Genomic DNA, 20045 nt, shown 5'->3' with positions numbered 1-20045 from the left:
ATATTATTGAACAGGCCCGAAACAAGTGTTGGGCACGTTACTTTTAAAAAGTAATTAGTTATAGTAACTAGTTACTTTCCCTAAAAAGTTAGTAACTGAATTACTACATTATAAAGGTAACTAATTACCAGGAAAAGTAACTATTGCTCAAATATTATGTCAAATGACTTGGACTTGCTCCCTCTAACCTCCCGTTTATCTGGAGCTAACCGACTCACTCAGTATCCCTCCGCCGCGCTGCGTCTAGTGTGTAGGCTATGTAACGTACACTTTAACGGGTGTGTTATTATTTTGTGACGGGACTTCTAGAGTCGAGTAACGGCGCATTTTGTCGTCAGTAACGGAAACGACGCTGTAACAGGAGGAAACAGTCACTTTTTTGATTCATCGTCACTGAAAAAAGTAGCGCAGTTATTCCCCATCACTGCTCACTGACAAGGTGCATTAATATTAGAATGAGTCAGCCGTGTGTGTGTGTGTGTGTGTGTGTGTGTGGAGATCCGTTAGAACAGGTGGTGTTGTGACTAATTATCTGCTCCACTGTGTTATCAAGTGCAACCAGATCAGGACAGAAACAGACTCTTGTTCTCTGGGTTGTGTTATTGTGCAACTGTCCGACACAAGCACAACAACATACGCATCTTTTTTTCAGTCAGAGTGTGTGACGCGGAGGGTTTGTGTGTGTCTGTGTCCAGGTTGAGTGTATTCTCTGATGGCTGAAGGCTGTTTCCCATTGTCTTTATGCATGCAGATCTGCAGAAACACGTGTGTAAGAATCACAGTGTGTGTATGCATGTGTGCCGTAACGTATCGACCCTTCATCTTCACAGTTTCTCTTCTGTGGAGTTCGGTTTAACACATTTACCCACAAACACGTCTTTATTTTCTCGCCAGCTTCCATAACTGTGCAGATTTTCTACTTCAGTGTATAAACCATCTGCGTTTTTATTATTTCATTGAATAAGAGGAAAAAAGATTGAAGACCTCCTTGGGGTCATTTAATAACGTTTGCTCAGATTGGGGTCAGTTTATTCCAAATCTGATGGAGAATATGTTCACTTTCCCAGAATTGATAAATGTGAATCTCCCAGGTTGTGATTGTTGGATCAGCTCCTCAGCTTCCAGCTCAACACAAACACAAGAGACGTTCAAACGATGTCACCGAGTCACGGCTCAGATGAAAGTGACGACTCATGAAGTAAAAAAAAAAGAAAAAGAAAAAAAAAACCTCTGTGGGAAATTTAAAGCTCAGAGGAAATAAAGAAAAAGGCAGAAGTCAGGATTTGTCAACCGGCTGATTGATTACATCACCGATGATGTAACAGACGTATTAGTCTTTGCTAACTGCTGCTTCACAGACCATTTGACCATCAAAGACGTCCTGCTGCCTCCACTCAGATCTACAAACCAATTAGAAAAACATCTTGGCCTCAGGACTCATCAGAGATTCATCATCACACAATCTGACATGCTCCAAACACACACCGGGGCTTTCCTTAGATGTTCATAGAGGTTTATTCTATCACTGCTGGTAATTCAGTGTGTGTGTGTGTGTGTGTGTGTGTGTCAGGTTATTTGTGGGTGTGTATCTACCTGTTCTCTGCTCCTTTGATCAGATTAGTTCCCCCTCCCCTCAGCTCAACGCTCCCTCGCCTGCAGAGCAACATGTTCTGCTGGTCTCTCTCTTCTCCCTGTATACACACACACACACACACACACACTTTCTCTCTGATGAAACCCGGTGATAAGCTTCATCACGTGACCTCATGGCCGAGCTCTCAGCATCTTCACCTCCACGTGTGTGTTTACATTTGTGTATAAATTAACATATTAATGAGGGAACAACAAACTCAAATGCATCGTATCAGTTTTAAAACGCAGAGCGGTGCGGCGTCGCTGCATCAGTGGTTTTCAACCCTGGGGTCGGGACCCCATGTTGGGTCGCCTGAAATTCAAATAGGGGTCGCCTGAAATGTCTAGTACCGGTAATTGATTAAAAAAAAAACTGACTGATAAAAATATTTTTGATTAAAAACACCACACACAATATTAAAGCCCCAGTGTGTAACTTATTTGGCTTTTTATCAGCAAAAATCAAATCTGTCTTTCATAAATACGTATTTCACTGAAGGTGAATCACAGCTGCATCCAAAGTAAAGCTTTCTGGTCCCTTAGAATGAGTTGTTACAAGTCGTTACAAATACAGAAGTGGGCGACGCACCGAACCGAGGCGGCCATGTTGCATCGTGACCGTAGGTAACCACGGAAACGGCCTGTTAAAACTGTCACCACTGTGTAGTGTGAGGAAGGACGCAGAGCGATAGATATAACAGAGTGGCGACAGCCTTTGATGTCGCCGCCAGCGCGGTCACGTGGTTCATGTAGCTCCCAATAGTTCCAAACTTGGCTGCCGCTGTCATGTTCTGCTATGGGACAGACAGCACTGAGCTTGCTTTTGGACGGTAAATATTAAAAAATAAACCGTACAAAGGTATATTTACAACTGTTACTGAATTACTGTATGTACATCAATGTCAGTTTTCAAACAAAAGGCAAAATCTTCTTGCTTCAAGGTTTTATTTGTCACTCTAAAGTGAAGATTAGCCTGCCCTACAGTAAAAATGGCATAAGAAGAGGAGTAAAGCAATATATTAAGCGGGAATATATATATTTAAGCATAAAAGATGTTCAATCAAACCCACACAGTTTGAAACAACGTTCAAAACACACACACAGCCAGTATCACAACTAAATATAAAGCCCGCTAGCTTAATGCTAACGTATAATGCAAAACCTCATAGACGGGCTAACAGAAATTAGCATCGATATCGCCATTTTGCGGCAACCGAGCCACAGCAGTAAAGCTGCCAAAACCTGGCTTTAGCGCTGTCAACACGTCACAGTTTTAATATTTTGTTCATGCAAGAAAGTCACCGTTTAATCCGGAGTCTGTGGTCAGTTCATAACGTTTGTTAGGAACTTGCACGATATTTGTTCTGGAAGTGCAGAGTCTGTGTGAGCCCGACCGGGGACCAGGGGAGGCGGCTGTCACAGCAGCAGCAGCGCTCTACTGAGCTGATCTGCCGGCGGACCGACGTCCGTCCTCCCGTCGGAGAAAACGAGCCAAGTAACGTATCCGCATGCTTTTAGAGGTTTACCGCTGGCTTGTTAAATTATTTTGAAGAGATTAATGTTGGTCTCATTGATGAAATTTAACAACTGTGGCAGTGGCATTAGTTTGTTTGAATGAAAAGTGAGCAGGGCTGCTTCTGGGCTACAGACTGAAATCACCACAGTTACGTAAATAAATAAATGTTTTTCAATGAACCGATCAGTCTAATAATTTTTATTTTGTTAAGTCAACATGGTTACTGTACTTGGGAAAGATTATTACCACTTTATAACTTAAAATTGGTCGGTATTTCGTCAACGTAGCTCAGTAGTTTCTTGCTGTGCAGCCATAGAAACAGACGTGGTCCAGCGCCGCGGGAGGAATGTTTGGAACTATTGAGGGCTCCATAACCCGGAAGTCGGCCCGCCATTTTTTACAACGGAGTCCTATGGGAGTGTCGCCACTCTGTTATATCTATCGCTCTGGAAGGACGGAGGCACCGGTGTTGCATTCAGGTGCAGTCAGGCAGACGGCCGTCGGCAAACCAACCGGATGTCATTTTACTCCACCAGAGAAAGACAAAGGTAAAACAATACCACATCACCATGACAACACGTTGTCACATTGCCTGTATTGTTTTGCCTCGTGCTGGCGGACCACATGTTTATCCTGTTACATGCAGTGTCTGTTGTCTGTCTGACGCTGCCCCATTTCACCTGAATGCAACATCAAGAATACGTTCAGATATGCAACCGCACCGCTACTGTAGATGGGGGGAATTCCTACGTACTATACCTTTAAACAACTGTATCTATACTTTCACTTTCTCTAATATAAATCGAGTTCAAATAAAATGCAGCAAAATAAATATAAATATCTGAGCTGGCACATCTTGATTGACGGGGTCGCCAGAAACCACGGCTCTACATCTTTACTGTGATTTATCCCAGGACAGATCTTTATGGATGTGTGATAAGCATCATGTTCATGTGGGTCAGAGAGAGGAGGCAGGAAATCACAGCCATCAACTTCCTCCTGCTCCGTTACAGACACCAGGCATCTGTTTGGATCGGTACTTGTGCTAATATCTGTAGATTATTATTGTTTTTCACCCATTTTTGTTCATATTTTTGTTTTAAATGCACGTTTCCAGCCCTGTGAATATGCAAACAGATGAATAATATGATGATAATACAGGCTGGCTCCACCGTGTGTTTCAGATTACGTTATTAATCCGGAAAATATTTGCCCTAATAATAATCATAATAACTATAATCTGTATTTATGGATCACGACTCTGAAAATGAAAACTTGGAGGTCAAACAAGGCAATAGTTTAAGAAAAAGAAGAAGGAAAAGAAAAAAAAAAAGCTGAGGCAGCTAATTTAAATTGTTTGCTTCCTGAAATTATCATAATAATTCACAATATCCCGAAGCCAAATAGCATCTTAAGATGTCTGTTCTCATCTGTGCAACGGCGCAGAATCCCCCCAAAATTATTCATTTTACTGTCACATGCGATGAAGAGGAGCAGCGGAGGAGTAGGAGGAAGAGGAGCAGGAGGAAGAGGAGGAAGAGGCTCTGACATATGTTTTTCTTTAATTGAAGATTCCCTTCTCACAGTTGTTTTCAGTGGATCTGCTCGTTGCCCGGCGTGTTGACAGAGATATTAGTGAAATAACCTGGTAATGAGTTCCCTCATTAGCACTGCAGGGACCTGGTGTGTGAGTGTGATGGAGCTGAGTCATCTCCACGGCGACGCGTCCGCAGCAGCAGCAGCAGCAGCAGCAGCAGCAGCAGCAGCAGCAGCAGCAGCAGCAGCAGCGGCTTTTATTTGCGCGGCAGGTCGGCTTGTATACGAGCAGCAGCGGGCCGGTCTGGTCCTGAAGGAAGCTCCAGGTTCAGCTTTATGAAGCACAGCTGGACCGCAGACTGGTGTTCAACCTGCTTCCTGCTGGCTCGCCTTCTCTTCCTCTTCACCTTCTTCATCCCTCTTCTTATTCTTCTTCCTCCTCTCCTTCTTCTTCAGGGTTCCCACTCTTTTCTTGAAATCATTTTCCAGGATTCTTCCAGCGGCTCCAGTCTGACAGACATGTTATTCTACATCCTCTGTCCCGTTCATGCTTGTGTAACTTCTTTTCGACAGTTGTACCTTATTTTGTACATTTTTGTTTCTATGTTTCTTCCTCATTTAAAGGAATAGTTCACCCAAAATTCAAATTTCCCTCATTATCTCCTCCCCCTCATGTGGACTAAGGGCTGGGAGAAGTTTCAGAGTCCTCCGTGGCTTCTCTGAGTTACAGCGGGGCTCCGTGCAGCACTGCATGTCCATATGACGGTTGAGAACGGAGCTCACTTTTCTTCGTAACAAAAAGACACACCAAGAAACATCCAAATACCTCCATCGTCTGTAATGTCCCTCTTGTACTGAAGCCCCAACATGAGAAATTGTTCTGAAAAAAATGAAATAAGTCTATGTTTTAAGCTTGTTTGTAGCGGAAGCTCCCAGCACTGCTCTTCCTGGTCCGTCCAAATCTCGTGCAATTTGCAACCGTCATATGGACATGCAGTGCTGCGCCGAGACCCCTCGTAACTCAGAGAAGCCACGGAGGACTCTGAAACTTCTCCCAGCCCTTAGTCCACATGAGGGGGAGGAGATCATGAGTGAAATTTGAATTTTGGGTGAACTATCCCTTTAAAGATGTGCAGTCTATGGCTCTAAGTTATGCAATAATCTCTTACAGTAACATGCTTAGAAATTCCTATGAATTTATCATAGAACAACACAAACATGGAAACACTCATCAACTCAGAGTCTCTAGTTTTCTCACTAGGCAGAGCTCTGGTAGCTGATGTGGTAAATCATTTTCCAGGACAACTGAAGCTTTTCCAGGACATTTGACTTTTTTTTTCAAATTTTCCATGTGTTTTCCATGACTGGAAAATCAGTCAACCATTTTCCAGGTTTTCCAGGACAAGTGGGAACCCTGTTCTTCTACTTCTTTCCTCTTCTTCTTCTTTTTCTTCTTCCTCCTTGCAGGAACTTCTTCCAATTTCCAGTCACCGAAGTTGCAAGAAACTTGTGCAGACAGAGACAGATGTTTGTGTTTGTTAAATTGTTTCTTGCAGAAGCTCTGTGTAAAAAAAAAAAACCTTCGTACGTTTAAACCTTCCACACACACACAAACATACACACACACACCCCCTGTTGAGCCAGTCTGCAGGATTAGCTACTTACACATCCGAAGACACTTTGAAAAAAAAATGACATGACACACCTCAACGTACAAACCCCCCCCCAAAAAAACTGCAGAGGTGCCACCACCAGATTTAATAAGCACCGAGCAGCGGCGGCTGATTGGCCTGTGTTTACACCGCCGCCGCTCGACGCCCTTTTAATCCTCCGTTCCCCACAAACAGCTCAGCCCACGCAGCATCTCTCCTCCTTCATCTCACACACGGCAGCAGCAGCGAGTCGCAGCCAGGCAGGAAACACTAAAACCATGGAGACGGAGAGAATGTGACACTGGGAGATATTTGCTCTCCAGGCTGGTTTCATTGTTGCTGAATAAAGCCTTACATGGTGTGAGCACCGCTCGCCGCTCTCCTCCACTTTGTTTTCCTCCCTCCCTCTCTCTGCACTCGCTCTTTTCTCTGCTCCTTTCCTCCACTGATCCCTTTTCATCTCTCCATCCATTCTTCTCTCTCACTTTCTTCTCCTCGCCTCCTCCTTGTGCATGTGTTTCCTCTCCTCTCCTCTCCTCTCCCCCCGTTCCCTTCTTCCTCCCGCTAAGTATCCGTCGTCAGATTCCATGTGAAAGCCTCGGCTGCGTGTCTGAAGTGATAGCTGGATATTATTAGCTGCTAATTATCCACTAAAGCTCTGCTGAGCGCGGTGGTGGTGGTGTTGTTGTTGTTGTTGTTGTTGTTGTTCGGTAAACCTCAACATTAGCTTCGCTTTGAGAAAACAAAAGAAAAATTCCAAGGCACTCTCTTACCTATAAAATGCCTTTATTAAATTATGGCATGGTCAACATGACAATTAAAAACTCCGACGCGTTTCGGCGTCTAGCCTTCATCAGGGAGTCAAATGGAGTGGGACAGGAACAATGGTTCTTTTATACAAGTGTTTGTCCAATGACAAGTGTCCACCTGGTTACCACAGCCCAGAGTGGGTGTGGTCATCAGCCCATTAAAGGGACATATCCATGGCCCAGGCCTCAACTAAGCTGAATGAAAGAATATGCTGCTTATGCTGTTTGATTGTTTTGTTGTATCTTATTTGATATCCAATGTTTTCTCTTTGGTATCTGTTGGCATGTTTATTTTGTACATATCACTGATTGTTTTCCTTTATTCTTTCATTCAGCTTAGTTGAGGCCTGGGCCAGATGGGATATGTCCCTTTAATGGGCTGATGACCACACGCCACTCTGGGCTGTGGTAACCAGGTGGACACTTGGTTCCATTGGACAAAACATCCTTGTATAAAAGAAACCATGTTCCTGTCCCACTCCATTTGACTCCCTGATGAAGGCTAGACGACGAAACGCGTCGGAGTTTTTAATTGTCATGTTGACCATGCCATAATTTAATAAAGGCATTTTATAGGTAAGAGAGTGCCTTGGAATTTTTCTTTTGTTTTCTCACATCATTGATCCCTTTCCAAAGAGCACCTCTTTTTAAACAACGAGTCCACGTAGCGCTCCTTTGTTTGAAGATTTTTTGAAATTAGCTTCGCTTTATTTGACTTTTTTTGGGGGGAGAAACTAACTTCTGTAACTTTTAAAGGCCTCGTCCTGTGGCGCTGTGGCTGTGTCCACCAGTGTGGCTGTTAGAGTATAGAACAGGGTATCCGCGGGGTCTTGAAAAGTATTAAAAGGTGATAAATCAATTTTGGGAAGATTAAGACCCTTAAAAAGTATTAAAAAGTCTTTTCACGACTTTATAAAGTCTTAAATTTTGAAGGTATTTTTTTCTGAATTAGCTGTCCAAGAGTTTGAGTCCTAAAAAACATTGTAAAAGTGTTTGAATTTATTCATTTTATTAAAAAACAAAGATGAACCAGTATATAAAAAAAGAAAAGAAGATTGTTGTTTTTGTGTTTTGAGAGTGGAGCAATGTTTTTTTTTATTTTTTTTTAATAAACTTTGCCTTTTATTTATTATCCCAGCCTATTTTGAATTCTGTTGTATCATAGTGGTCTATAGTCTTTATCACAAACTAAAACTGTCACATTAAAAGTGTCACTGAGTGTTACAGCTTGAAGTGGCGGTGAGGTATTGAAAAATATTGACAAGGTCTTGGAAAAAGTCTTAAAAAGGTTTTAAAATTAACTTCAAGATTCCTGTATATACCCTGTAGAAGATACTGTATGTTTGAGCTGTTAAACATACGGTGCATACGGAAAGTATTCAGACCCTCTGCCTTCAATTTATCATCATTTATTATGTTGCAGTTTTATGATCTACATGAGCGTCACAGCAGAGGGTCTGAATACTGATGTTCAAGTGATACTTTAGTTTTTCTTTTTGAACTAACTTGCATCAAACACTAAAAACTTAAAGGGATAGTTCAACATTTGGCAAACTGGCCCATTGCCATAATCCCTATAGTCATAGCAGTAGGTTCGTTACCTTTAATTGTCGGTGCAAGCTATTTTTAGAACGGCGGAGCAGAGCCGCGAGCTGCTCAGAGCTACGCTACAGAGGCTCATTATGGGATTTTCATGGTTTCCCTCATCACAGTAAAACAAAATAAAAAGAAAAAAAAAAAAAGAAAAAATCAAAAATCAATTAAAAAAAATCAAAAATAAAAAAAAACAAAAAACCTCATCAAATACTCCACAACGCCAACAACTGCTGGTGGGACAAGTTGTGAGCTGCACATTCACCACGCTATGAGATAATAACACAACGTTACCACACAGAGTTGTTTTAGAGGGAAATACAGAGACTGTTGATGAAAAACTGTCCCTGAAGGCAACGCGCATCAGCGGTTTTGCATGAACTTACCTTGCGGCTCTGCTCCGCTGGTCTAAAAATAGCTTGCACTGACAATTAAAAGTAACAAGCCTACTCCTAAAACTATAGGGATTATGGCAATGGGCCAATTTGCCAAATGTTGAACTATCCCTTTAAACACACCTACAGAGGCAGACAGGTGCGTGGGAGAGGACCGAGGTGTGTGTGTGTCTGACTGACACAAATACAGGGACCAAAAGTTCTGAATGACTCTGTGTATCTACTGATACACACGGTATGAGCTGTAACCACAGCGTTACTTTGCAAATGAGTTTGACGGGTTGTGACAGAAAATGACAAAGTTTGTAATTGTTGTAGTGAACATGTGTCAGATGTTTTCTGAAGTTGCACCATATTTAAAATAACCTGGCCTCACAGATCTCTAGATCAGCAGTTATAAACCACTTGATAACAGCTCTTTTGTTGATGCTCTGTTGTGTTTTACTGTGAATCGACAGTGTTGCTTAGTTATGACGCGGTTGTAGTCAAATACGCAGCGTGTTGAGCAGACACACACATAAACAAACAAACATTAGTTTATCATCTGCATGCTGCTTGTTTGACCTTTGACACCGTTCACAGCACTGATACAGGATCAGAAACTAAACTCCTGTTTGCTCTGCACTGTGTTGCAGCTGCTACTGACAAAACTTTACACACTGGTCCTGAGTGGAGAAAGTCTGAGTGTGACTGTGACAGTGTGAGTGTGAGTGTGAGCTCAGGTAGTTTACAGTATATTTGACTTGGGTCATGTGACCTCACCTGTTTTCCACCTGCACCTGCAGCAGAAACCAGCTCCCTTCACTCGTCTAGGGAAACATTAACCAACCAGGAAGGAGAAGTGTTTCTGTCTGCGAACTCTGACCGAGATGGAGGGAGTGTTTGGGGGGGGGGGGTCGTCCTGGAAAAGTCCTGAAATGTTGCAGCAGCCGCCGCGTGGAGCCACTGTGGGAACGCTTCAAAGAGTCGACGTGATATTTTTGGATTGTCTTAACTTTTCGCTCCGTTCTTTCTTTCTTTCTTTCTTTCGTTCCTCCTCTCCTCGTCTGAGGCGAGAGAGAGAGGGAGGGAGGGAGAGAGAGGGAGAGGGAAGGAGGGAAGGAGAGGGGGAGCAGCTGGTGTTGAGCTGCTCCTCTGGTGAGAGATTAGAGTCTGCTACTCCCCCTGCAGTCTGGGCCGCACTGCAGCTCCGATCCATCCTGGACTCAGTGACAGGTCCTGGCAAGGTAGAGCAGAGCAGAGTGTGTGTGTGTGTGTGTGTGTGTGTGTGTGTGTGTGTGTGTGTGTGTGTGTGTGTGTGTTCACGAGTAACTACGCCAAGTGTGTTTGTCTACGCAGTTGTGCGCTCTGTGTGTGTGTGTGTGTATACCACATGATTTCCTGTTTTCATTCCAGTCTGATATCCCACATGTGTGTGTGTGTGTTGCTGAGTCCTGGTCGTCATTACTGCGCTGCTTTTTTGCTCTTTTTTTTTTTTTGTGAGGCATTAAGTGTAATTGTAGAGTTCGGTGGGAAAATATGCAGAGAGGTGTATCAGAGGAGGAGGAGGAGGAGGGATGGAGGGATGGAGGGAAATAAAGCCAAAGTAGGAGGAAGAGGAGGAGGCAGAAACAAAGGGAGGCATGAGGTGAAGGTGCAGACGGAGGAAGAGGAGAGGAAACATGTGAGACTGATGGAGAGAGGAGGAGGAGGAGAAGAGTAAAAGACAGAGAGTCAGAGATTGAGGGAAGAAGAGAGGAGCCAAACACTGTTGTGTGTCTGTATCAGTGTTTTCAGTTTGTTTTTGTACCTGAACATCAGCTCCATCTCCATCTTCTTCATCCTCTTCTTCTGCCTCCTGCCTCCATCAGCTCTTAACATTTCCATGTTTCCCACATTCTGTGTCATAGACCAGTGGTTCTCAACTGGTGGGTCGGGACCCAAAAGTGGGTCTAGACCCGTTCTGGATGGGTCACGGACAGCTGGTCAAAAAAGTAAATAATATTTAATGCACATCTGATGTTGGACATGTCTTTTATTTTGAAAAATAACTTATTTTGAAAGGCACACGGGTCACGTGAACACATGCAGTTGTAATGCTCCTCCTCACTTTCTTATTATTTGCTCCATTTGCTCTGAATGCAAAGATATCAGTTTCTTATTAATGTGGCCTGAATGCAGTGAATCTTGTTTTGTTTTGTGGGTCTTTATTTTGTGCAATTTGATATTTATTCACTTTTGTGAACATGCTCTGAATGCAGAGATGCATTAGAAGTCAAATACAACATTTTGTTGGTCTCCATTTTGTGCAGTTTGATATTATTTTATTCACTTCCGTCTAGGCTATTGCACGTCTGGGTGATGATCCCTCCTCTGTTGCTCACCCTGAGCTTTCTCCTGGTTTTCCCTGTTAAAAGGGTTTTCCATGGAGTTTTTCCTCAGTGGATGTGAGGGTCTAAGGACAGAGGATGTTGTTATGATGGGATGTAAAGCCCTTTGAGACAAACTCTTTGTAAAAATTGGCTATACAAATAAAATTCCCTTGCCTTCTTCTTTCTGTGGTTCATTAGTCAGTTGTTGTAGTTTGTGCAGGTTCCTCCATCACCTCCTCCTTGTTTTCATACGAGTTGCATTTTTAGTTGTTTTCATTTCTGGATTTTTACAGGCATTTTTGTGGAGGCACTGACTCCACCCAGCCCCAAACAAAGAGAGAGAAAGAGAGAGAGCAGAGATGTGTGTATATGAAACAGTGAGACTAAAGGAGAAATAAAGCACTGAGCCACATCGTGTTAAAGAAGATGCTTCAGGGTCGACGGGAGGTGACGGGTCATGATTGTCTGTTCACTTTCTGTTGTGAAGCAGAAAACAGATTTAATTTGACAGTTGTGCTTGTCGACCAGCCTGACGCCAACATTTAAAGGGATAGTTCAACATTTTGGCAAACTGGCCCATTGCCATAATCCCTATAGTCATAGCAGTAGGTTCGTTACCTTTAATTGTCGGTGCAAGCTGTTTTTAGAACGGCGGAGCAGAGCCGTGAGCTGCTCAGAGCTACGCTACGGAGGCTCATTATGGGATTTCTTGGTTTCCCTCATCAAACTCATCAAATACACAATCCAACAACTCCACAACGCTCTGGTGGACAAGTTGTGACCTGCACATTCACCACACTATGAGATAATAACACAAGGTTACCACACAGAGTTGTTTTAGAGGGAAATTCATGCAAAACCACTGATGCACGTTGCCTTCAGGGACAGTTTTTCATCAACAGTCTCTGTATTTCCCTCTAAAACAACTCTGTGTGGTAACGTTGTGTTATTATCTCATAGCGTGGTGAATGTGCAGCTCACAACTTGTCCACCAGAGCGTTGTGGAGTTGTTGGATTGTGTATTTGATGAGTTTGATGAGGGAAACCAAGAAATCCCATAATGAGCCTCCGTAGCGTAGCTCTGAGCAGCTCACGGCTCTGCTCCGCCGTTCTAAAAATAGCTTGCACCGACAATTAAAGGTAACAAACCTACTGCTAAAACTATAGGGATTATATAGGCAATGGGCCAATTTGCCAAAATGTTGAACTATCCCTTTAACTGAAGCTCAGGTTTCATCCTCCCTTCAAAAAGAAAGAAAGACAGAAAGCACGAGACCGGTGGTTTCAGATCGAACCACAGACTTTCTTCTCTTCTTTTTCTTCTCTCTTCAGGCTCAGCTCAGTTTTCAAGTGTCAAAAACACGAGGAGAAAGAGGACGGACAGGGAGTGAGACAAAAAGGGCGGGGAAAAAAGGTGGAGGTGAAGAAGAGAAATGAGAGAGGAGGAGGAGCAGGAGGAGGAGATAAAAAAAGAGAGAGGGATGAGTAAAAGAGGTGGAGGAAGGAGAAAGTATGAGAGCTGGACGAGTCTCTGAGGGGGGAAGAGGAGAGATATTTGGATGAGATCATGGGAAGCTCAAGATGTGTGCGTTTAAAATGAGGCTACACACACACACACACACACACACACACTCAGTCTCCTCCCTTCTTTTTATGACCGGTCCTGTGATTACAGATTCTGCACACTAACACACACACACACACACACACACACACAGAGTCCCAGCTGCACCTGTCCCTGACAAGGCTCAGCAGGAAGAGGCGTGACCTTTGTTGGCACCGACCGCTGCCTGCCAGTGTTTAAAATGCCTGATCTCCATGGAAACGCTGGTCACAGTCAGTTTTACCTCACTGCGTGTGCTGATCGGTGTTGTTGTGTTGTTTTGTTTTGTTTTTGTTTTTTTTTACACTGAAAGTGAAGTAACTTCTCTGCCCCAGTTTCCACACCGACGTTAATGTGACACAACACCTGATGTGGAGACAGAGAGAGAGTATTTGTGTTTGTATTTGTATTTGTATTTGTATTTGTATTTCTACAGTGTCTATACATGTATTTCTCCAGTAATCACAACACTACAGGTACTCTAGATGTTGTTTTCCTTAATTGTTATGATTATTATCTTTAATTCCAAACGCTGCTTTGGCAGCATGTAGAATGTATGTCACTATGTCAGGACAATAAAGACATTTGAATTGAATTGAGAGAGAGAGACAGACAGACAGACAGAGAGAGAGAAACAGAAATAGAGAGAGAGAGATAGAAAGAGAGAGAAACAGAAAGAGACAGAAACAGAGAGAGAGAGACAGACAGAGAGAGATAAGAAGGGGGGAGAAACAGAAAGAGACAGAAACAGAGAGAGAGAGAGAGATAGAAAGAGAGAGAAACAGAAAGAGAGAGAAACAGAGAGAGATAGAAAGAGAGACAGAGAGAGATAGAAAGAGAGAGAAACAGAAAGAGAGAGAAACAGAGAGAGACAGACAGAGATAGAAAGAGAGACAGAGAGAGAGAGATAGAAACAGAAAGAGACAGAAACAGAGAGACAGACAGACAGGCAGAGATAGAAAGAGAGACAGAGAGAGATAGAAAGAGAGAGAAACAGAAAGAGAGAGAGAGAGAAGCAGAAAGAGACAGAAACAGAGAGAGAGACAGACAGTGATAGAAAGAGAGAGAGACAGACAGAGAGAGAGACAGAAAGAGAGAGAGAGAGAAACAGACAGACAGACAGAGAGAGATAGAAAGAGAGAGAAACAGAGAGAGAGAGAGAGAGAAGCCTTCTAAACCCTGTCAGCTCTCAGCTGTGTGGCTCTTCCACTTGGATTCTCTCTGATCGGTCACAAGGCTTCACATTCTTCACATGAGGCCTGTTGCATTATGGGAAATTGAGGACCCAATGATTATTTTTTTTAAATAGTTTGAGCCCCAGTGACACCAAGGCCTTCTGTTTCTGTAAACTAGACCTGGACCACTGTTTTCCTCTTACAGACTCATTTACTGTAAACCCCGACACCGTCCTGTTGTGTTGTGTTGTGTTGTGTTGTGTTGTGTTGTGTTGTGTTGTGTTGTGTTGTGTTGTGTTGTGTTGTGTTGTGTTGTGTTGTGTTGTGTTGTGTTGTGTTGTGTAACCCTGGACTCATCATGATCAGACATAAGATAAGAGAGAGAGTTTAGTTACACAACACAGACCTTCAGTTCATGTTTCTAAACCGGCTGAGATCTTTTATTTCTCTGTTGATCAGCAGCTTTGACACCGTTTTCCCCCTTTTTAGTTGTTTTGTGACATTATTTATTTATTCTATGTGCTCATTTTTATTTACATCATCAGAGTATTTTATAACCCCCTCCTGTCACAATTATTACATCATCGCCCGATGGCAACTATTGGAGCTGACCGCAGTTTTTTTTTGTTTGGTTTTTTTTGCATAATGGTTCAAATCGTTCTGTATAAAAACAGCTGGATGAAACTAACAGAAATCTCATATTTCCATCAATGTTTCCTCGTTGTTTCCCACTGTTTGAGGTCTGGCTGGTCCTCTTTTAATGGCATCATCACCTTGCGTCCCCATCTTCATCTTCTGCTGTGGTTTACTAATGAAACAAGAAATGCAGTTTTAATGTTTAAAGCCGACAAACGGCTCTTCTCCTTCTCCTTCTCTTCTTTTTGTGTATCATTTAAATCTGTTCAGGCTTGTCCTATAATAGAGGAATGAAATGATCAAGAAAAAGACAGTTAAATCGTTAATCACAGTTATTTGTATGGCTATTAACCATTAACTAAAGTGTCCTGATTGTGACAGTGTGACTTGTGCGGTGTGTGTGCAGGTGAGTGTGAGCGGAGGAGTCAGTGTGTGTATATCTGATGAGAGGATGTTGGACGGAGCAGCAGCTGTGTCAGTGTCGTAGCGTCATCACTTTCACTTTCCACGTTCAAATCGAATCAAACCCACTGGTTTTAATGAATCTCAGTGAAGCTGAACCAGAAAACAAACAAACACAAAAGAACTTCCTGTCTCTTTCACAGTAAAAGCAGCTGATCTTTACTTTACTTTACTTTATTTATTTCTCACAACCACGTAAGTGGTATGGAGCACAAACAATAAAACAGTACAAATACTCAGACACAGCAAGAGGCAGTGGAGGCTGTACTATACTTTGTACATACATCTCTGACCAGGACAGAGCAAAAACTTACTCACTTAAACAGAGGAAGAACACATTTCAGAAAAGCACCTAGTTTATAAATAACTTTTCTTTTATCAGACTGTAATAGCAAAATTAGTTTAAACATAGATGGGCGACAAACATAGTATTTAGGGAGGTATTTTTCTCTTAGATATACAATACATTTGTTCTTGCATTCAAACAAAACATGGAACTCATCACCAATCTGGCTCTTTGCATAGATCACATAACCTCTGACTTCTATCCAGTCCTTTGTACCTTCCAATAACTTTTGGTATTCTTGTATTGTTTACTCTGAAGTGGCAGATGGCCTGTCTATACTTTTGATTTGAACACAATAAATACTTTTCTAACTTAAACTCTTGTTTAAACTCAATATAGATGTCGCATGATGTCATACTGCCAAGTTCACTTCTCCATGTCTGCTGGAACTGATCTTTCAGTCTCTGTTCGACGGTTAGCTTCAGCCAGTCAGAATTAACACATCTAAACGAACCGAAACATCAACAGGTTGTTTTTCTGGATGAGACCGTACAGAAATGTTCTTTGTTCAGGTTGGTTTTATCCCTCAGCTGCCTGCTCTTCCTCCTCCTAGTTCCTCTTCCTCCTCTTCCTCCTGCTTCCTGGTTGGAGAAGCAGTGATGGAGGTTTCTCTGGCTTCACGCACCACACAGCAGTTTTGGTATTTTGCTTTGAACCGGTCAAAACTCTGCACTTGAAAGCTCTTTACTCAAGTGGAATATTTTCTTGTGTCATTTTGAAAATGTGAAGACTTTCATACAGGTTTCATACAGACACACACACGAAACCCTGAAGTGTCTTTAGTTGACGTGCCTTTCAACTTTCTCATCAGATACAGTATTTCTGTCTCTCTCTACGTTCAGACTGCAGGCAACAGTGGCCCAAATCCTTTTTCCAGATTTTCTCGACTTAGTATGAACGCTCAAATCTGATCCGACTTTTTTCAAATCAGATTCAGACCACTTCCATAGTGGTCCTGAACCAGATTCAGATTCAGCGACCCCGGTGTGAACAGCTGAGGCGGATTTGATGCGACTTTTACGTCACGTTACAATGTTTACTCTAACAGGGTATCCCCGGGGTCTTGAAAAGTATTAAATGGTGATAAATCAATTTTGGGAAAATTAAGACCCTTAAAAAGTATTTAAAAGTCTTAAATTTTGAAGGTATTTTTTTCTGAATTAGCTGTCCAAGAGTTTGAGTTGTAAAAAACATTGTAACATAAAAGTGTGTGAATTTATTCATTTTATTAAAAGCCAAAGATGAACCGGTGCATAAAAAAGAAAAGAAGATTGTTGTTTTTGTTTTTTGAGAGTGGAGCAATGTTTTTTTTTTTTTTTTTTTGATAAACTTTGCCTTTTATTTATTATCCCAGCCTATTTTGAATACTGTTGTATCATAGCGGTCTATAGTCTTTATCACAAACTAAAACTGTTAAGTTAAAAGTGTCACTGATGTAAATGTTTACAGCTTGAAGTGGCGGTGAGGTGTTAGAGGTATTAGAGGTAATTAGGTATTAGAATTAACTTCAAGATTCCTGTATATACCCTGTCTAAGTTGTGTTAATAATCTGACGTGCAGTGACGTGTGTTTACCAACAACAGAACAGCTGGAGGAGAGGAGATTATAAACAAAAAAGGTTGTAATAACCTTGTTAACGTTGTTTCTTATTAATAAACCCAACGCTGCCCAGCGGGTTGAGACGCTTTAGGAGGTTTATTCCTGTATAGGTACAAACTGAAGTAATGGCAGCCTAACTGAAACTTCAAAAACATTTAAAGAAACAGCACTCCAAGGTTATAGATTTATTTGCCACACACAAATCGTTAAACTCAGAGTGCTGTTTCTTACGTTTTTTTGAACTTTACACCTTATTAGGAATTCAGCAGCCTTTTCGTGCATGTTGTCTCCCATTAATTATGAGCCTAACTGAAACTAAAACACAGAGTTTGGCTCTTTTTCTCTTTTTCTTCACTCTTTTCCTCCTCAGCAGCTGCTCAGACATCTTCCAGCTTCTATTTCACAGACATTTCTAAATAAAAGTGAAAATACTCATTCCCTCTATGTTTCCTGTACAATAGCTGCTGCGCCTGCCGTCGTCATCGTTATTGTTCTTTTGAGCATGTGGGTCAAACTGTTCACACTGGGATCTGATATAGGCCACATTTTAGATATATTTTTTTTTAATGGATCGAGCAAAAAATCTGAATGGAGCATTAATTGAGACCTGCTTTGTGAACGCAGCCAACCGACTGCTTCCTCTCGAGAGAAGCAGGTGAAGCCACAAAATCTTTTTAGTGAATCTGTCGGAGCCGTTTGTTTAACTTTAGAAACCTACTTCCATTTTTTGTTGTTTTGAAGATGGATGGAGGTCCATGAGGAGCACACACACACATACACACACACACACACACACACACACACACACACACATACACACACACACACTCATCATAAAGGTGTATCATAACAAACCCTGTGCTGCCCTCTAGTGGTGAATCTGCAGAACAGACACAGTTTCAGAGCTCAGAAACTCGGTCACTGCTCAGAGAGACTGAAAACACAGAATCTGTCCTACATGTGTTCAAGATGGAGGCTTTTTTTTTAAATGTGCAGAGAAGAGAGGAGCTGAAATGATGCTAAACTTTGTTCGTGTGTGTGTGTGTTTTTAGTGAAGGAGGAGTGTGTGTCGGAGGAAGAGGATGAGGCGGTGAAGGACATCCTCCAGCAGGGAGACACGGCCATCATCTTCCCCGAAGCCCCCGAGGACGAGCACAGTCCGGCCGAGACGGGCGGTGCTGATGAGAACGGTAACCCTGACGACCACCAGCACACAGCATCCGAAGCTTCACCTCATGAGTGTGGTATATTGATGTGTTGATGAAAAGAAGGGATCACCGCCGACACGTCTTTTCAAAAAGAGTTTATTACAAGAAGAAGAACAGTGTCAAAAATGCCGAATCGTGGAGCATCTCTGGTCCAATATGAGATCTCCCTCTCTTGGCCTAAAGCTCTAACCTTATATACGTTTTCTAAAACTCCACCTTTTTCCCACAGAAGGATTTGTCTGTCCAAGATGGTCAGACAAAGACAGGATCTAAAAACAGAATCTAACCTATGCCTTCTGACATTTAACCTCTTGACCAGGCTAACTAAACATAGATACAGTGTCAAGTATCCCCAAAAACTATGACCCACAGAGATGGGTAGATGACAAGAAACACATTTCTCAGGATACATTCCACACTACTGCTAGACACCTAATCTAAACATCTTGCTGTAAATGTATGCATGTGCCTTTTCTCTCTTGTAACATCTGAATTTATTTATATTTATTCCATTTAACTATAAACTGTTACCTATCACAAATGAAGTTCCTATCCACATGGTGACTTACCTCTGACATATCCCTTAACTTTTAGGCTAAGAAAACACCATGAAAAACACAAGATAATTCAAGATATTAAAGCAAAAATGTTCAGTTGGATAATACACTACATGAGCTTTTATTTTGGAAAAAAAAACAAAAACCTACAGTCAGCTGCCGTCAGACTATACAACACCAGTCTGACTCTGTAATAACAACAACATTTATTTATAAAGCACTTTAACCTGAGTTGACCAAAGTGCTGTACATAAAAACACAAGTAAAACATACAATAAAACTAAACAGATAAATGTAATAAACAGTGAAAACGAGCAATAAAACAATAAAACAGAAATGACAATAAATCAAACCTAACTAAAATGCCAAGGAAAAGAGAGAATGTGTTTTTAATAAAAATACACTCTGGACTCTGATCATCCTGCACTTTCATGAAGCCTTTTTTTTTTTTTACATTCACACATCTCTAGTTTTTTCATTCCACTATTTAGGCTGCATTCACACCGCTTACAGTTGTTATTTGCTTATTATTTATGTCCAACATTTCCATATTTGTGTGTACAAACTGCACACCTTACTGCTGTACACCCCCCATCTGTGCAATACTTTCTTTCTTATACCTTACAACGACCAACACTGTGTATATAGTTTTTATTCTGTTCATGTAAATAACTGTTTATTCTTGAAACATTTTTGTACATAACTATGTTTGTTTTACATCTTTCGATATTTGCATATTTTTCTGATTTTTACCTCGTATGTTACACGTTGCAACAGGGCAGGCAGGATGGCTGCCATTGGTCCATATCGATGACCTGATGTTGTCACTGGCTGTGTACATCGAATGTTGTGCATAGTCAACCCAGTATCATATATAAAATTGTAACCAGAAAATATTGCCGTTTTGAATTATTCTGGCTAGATCTGAAAAAACAACAAGTATGGGAATGATTATGTACATTCACTGAACAATTA

At 41.8% G+C, this 20045-nt stretch overlaps 1 protein-coding gene across 1 annotated transcript in view; it reads left to right on the top strand.

The window, feature by feature from the left end:
- The window catches only part of LOC146970108 (zinc finger E-box-binding homeobox 1-like), a 100360-nt gene that overhangs the window by 64062 nt on the left and 16253 nt on the right, over positions 1-20045 (top strand). The window contains exon 3 of the mRNA XM_085803852.1: positions 18358-18495. Within this exon, the coding sequence (XP_085659978.1) occupies positions 18358-18495 (138 nt within the window). The remainder of the gene's footprint in view (positions 1-18357; positions 18496-20045) is intronic.

Source organism: Trachurus japonicus, chromosome 17, assembly GCF_045865225.1.
Source record: "Trachurus japonicus isolate A0001 chromosome 17, Traja_1.0".
NCBI lineage: Eukaryota > Metazoa > Chordata > Actinopteri > Carangiformes > Carangidae > Trachurus > Trachurus japonicus.
Note: the sequence above shows the minus strand (reverse complement) of the source record. Positions and strands in the feature narration are given on the sequence as shown.